This window comes from Trachymyrmex septentrionalis, unplaced genomic scaffold (assembly GCF_001594115.1).
Source record: "Trachymyrmex septentrionalis isolate Tsep2-gDNA-1 unplaced genomic scaffold, Tsep1.0 scaffold42, whole genome shotgun sequence".
NCBI classification, from domain to species: domain Eukaryota; kingdom Metazoa; phylum Arthropoda; class Insecta; order Hymenoptera; family Formicidae; genus Trachymyrmex; species Trachymyrmex septentrionalis.
The window spans coordinates 490049-492352 of NW_017305590.1; the positions used below are offsets into that span (position 1 = coordinate 490049).

Consider the following 2304-nt stretch of genomic DNA (forward strand, 5'->3'; position numbering starts at 1 on the left):
AGGCGCTGCACGGTTCATTTCAGCGTACGTCAGGCGTTTCGATATAACTGGATGTATATCTATTATAACCGCGATTCGTTCCTTCGCGGTGACAGATAATTCCGAAAAGTCAGGCTGACGCGTAAGCCCTTGTCAGTGATGTCCTGCCTGAGCGCGTTGCACACGCAGATAGGGACCCTGCTTTCCGTGCCCCACGAGATTCTATTTCTGCGACACAAGGTTTTCCGTGAATATGCGAAAATCGCAGTTGGACCAGACTTTATCCACACGCTGCCATCCTTCCTAATCCTGATGGCCGTGGTACTCATCCTCTGGAAGAATCCTCCGTCCTCCACGCGGCTCATGAACATCGTAGGCGCGACATTTATTTATAAAGTATTTCAGGTACAAAAATCATCGCATCTCACGTGTTAATGCTCTTTTGTATACACGTGCATCTTTCAAGGTGTCAGTTAGCTGGCTCGCAATTAATGCTCTTTTATGGCTATGGCTGATCCTCCAAAGGATACTCTATTGCAGCGTCTGGCATTATTGGAGTTACGTGAGTGGACTCGTTATTATATTCTTCTCGTAACTAACAAAGAAATTGCTTTCGTAACGCTTGAATTGTCCACTTTATGTAATAGAAAATAAGGTATGTATGTAGCAAAAAGGGAAATAATTTTCTAAAACTTTTTCCGAAGAATAAAATATTATAGTATTTTCTAAAAGTAAATTTTAGCCTAAACTGATTATTATAATTAGTATAATTAATTATTATAAGTCTGTACAAACTAATTACTAAGCTTAAAATTAGATAATTACAAGAAGAATTAGATAATTACAAAATGTAAAATGTAAATGTTAAATTCACTATATAATCATTAGTTTATACAGACTTGTAATAATCAGTTGTACTAATTATAATAATTAATTTAAATCTTTTATGTGATATATAATATTTAGAAAATTTTCTTTTAATTGATAGGAATCTGAATATCGAGATGTTTCATACCCCTGGTGGCAACATGTCTGGTCTTCATATTATCCTGTACCCGTACAGCCACCAGTAATGTCAGCCGGTTTTATTAGTTGGATTATCGCGATGTTAATTGCGGTAACCGCTTTGGGATGTGTAAACTCTACAGATCGAGTTGAAATTTTTGTTAAAGGATCTTTAGCTAAATTCCGGAACGCGTTTGCGGTGGGCAAATTATATATGGAATGGTCAGAGGACGGGTTGGTATTGCAATTTATGTTTCAATTAATTATCTTTTTTCGTACATTAGGTTTCGTTGCAGAAGAAAAAATAAAGCGAGAAAAATGTCGTTTGTATCATAAAACATAAAAATATATTCTTGTTCTCAGAGCGCAAGAGGAGATCCTCGTACCTACTGAAGTGAACACGATATTGGACGACGGCGAAATCAGTACAGGTTGCGACGATGGTCGCTCAGAGACGTCGAACGATACAAACAACGCGGCGCGTGGGGATATACATCCGATTTCTTACGGGACAAATTGGATGCCGCAGCCAAATTTCTCCTCATTCAAGGAAATGCAACGAAAAATATCGATGAAATCCTTTCACACGGTGACAGGCGCCAATGACATTCAGGTAAACAATTTGTGTGTGTGTGTGTGTGTGTGTGTGTGTATGTGTGTGTGAGAGAAAGAGAGAGAGATTTACGTCTTTTATTACTTTCTATTACCTTTAATTTTCCAATAAAGGATTATATATATATATATTTCAATAAAATTTTTAATTATTTCATATTTATGTTCCAAAAAAATTTATAAAATTTTTATACAAATATTTTATATATAAATCAAAATTTTATTTTACTAAAATTAGTGTAAGTTGTAAACTGAAGTTACCTCTCTTTAAGATGAAAAATTCTTTTTAGAAATTCCATTTAAACTTTAATAAAGGAAATCTTAATTGTGTTAAATAAATGCAATATGGCTGCAACAATTCGTCAAAATTCCGAAAGAAATCCTAATATGATTGCAATACGGGTTTGACTTTTAGGATCCTGACAAATTCGCGGCCAAGCAATTGCGAAACCGACGCGGCTGTCACACCGTGATACCGAGCAATTGCAGCGAGCAATCAAGTGAATGTTGAAGGGACTTGTCAATGTTCACTGAACGATCGTCATCGAAGAGCTCTTCGATTGAGCAATGCTCATGGGAAAACATATCTCCGAATGTGGCGCGTCAATTTCGCAGAGAATATTTAATTTACATAAACAAACGAGTATCAGCACGTTGCGATGTTTATATATACTGTGTGATAAGATTTTTTTTAATTATCTAATATTT

General features: G+C 35.9%; 1 protein-coding gene across 1 annotated transcript; it reads left to right on the forward strand.

Annotated features, from left to right (window-relative positions):
- Positions 1-2304, forward strand: LOC108751222. The gene is made up of 5 exons (XM_018491295.1): positions 1-384; positions 446-541; positions 968-1218; positions 1348-1597; positions 2012-2304. Exons 1-5 carry the CDS (start codon positions 139-141, stop codon positions 2105-2107), a joined length of 939 nt encoding a protein of 312 aa, XP_018346797.1. The 5' UTR covers positions 1-138; the 3' UTR covers positions 2108-2304.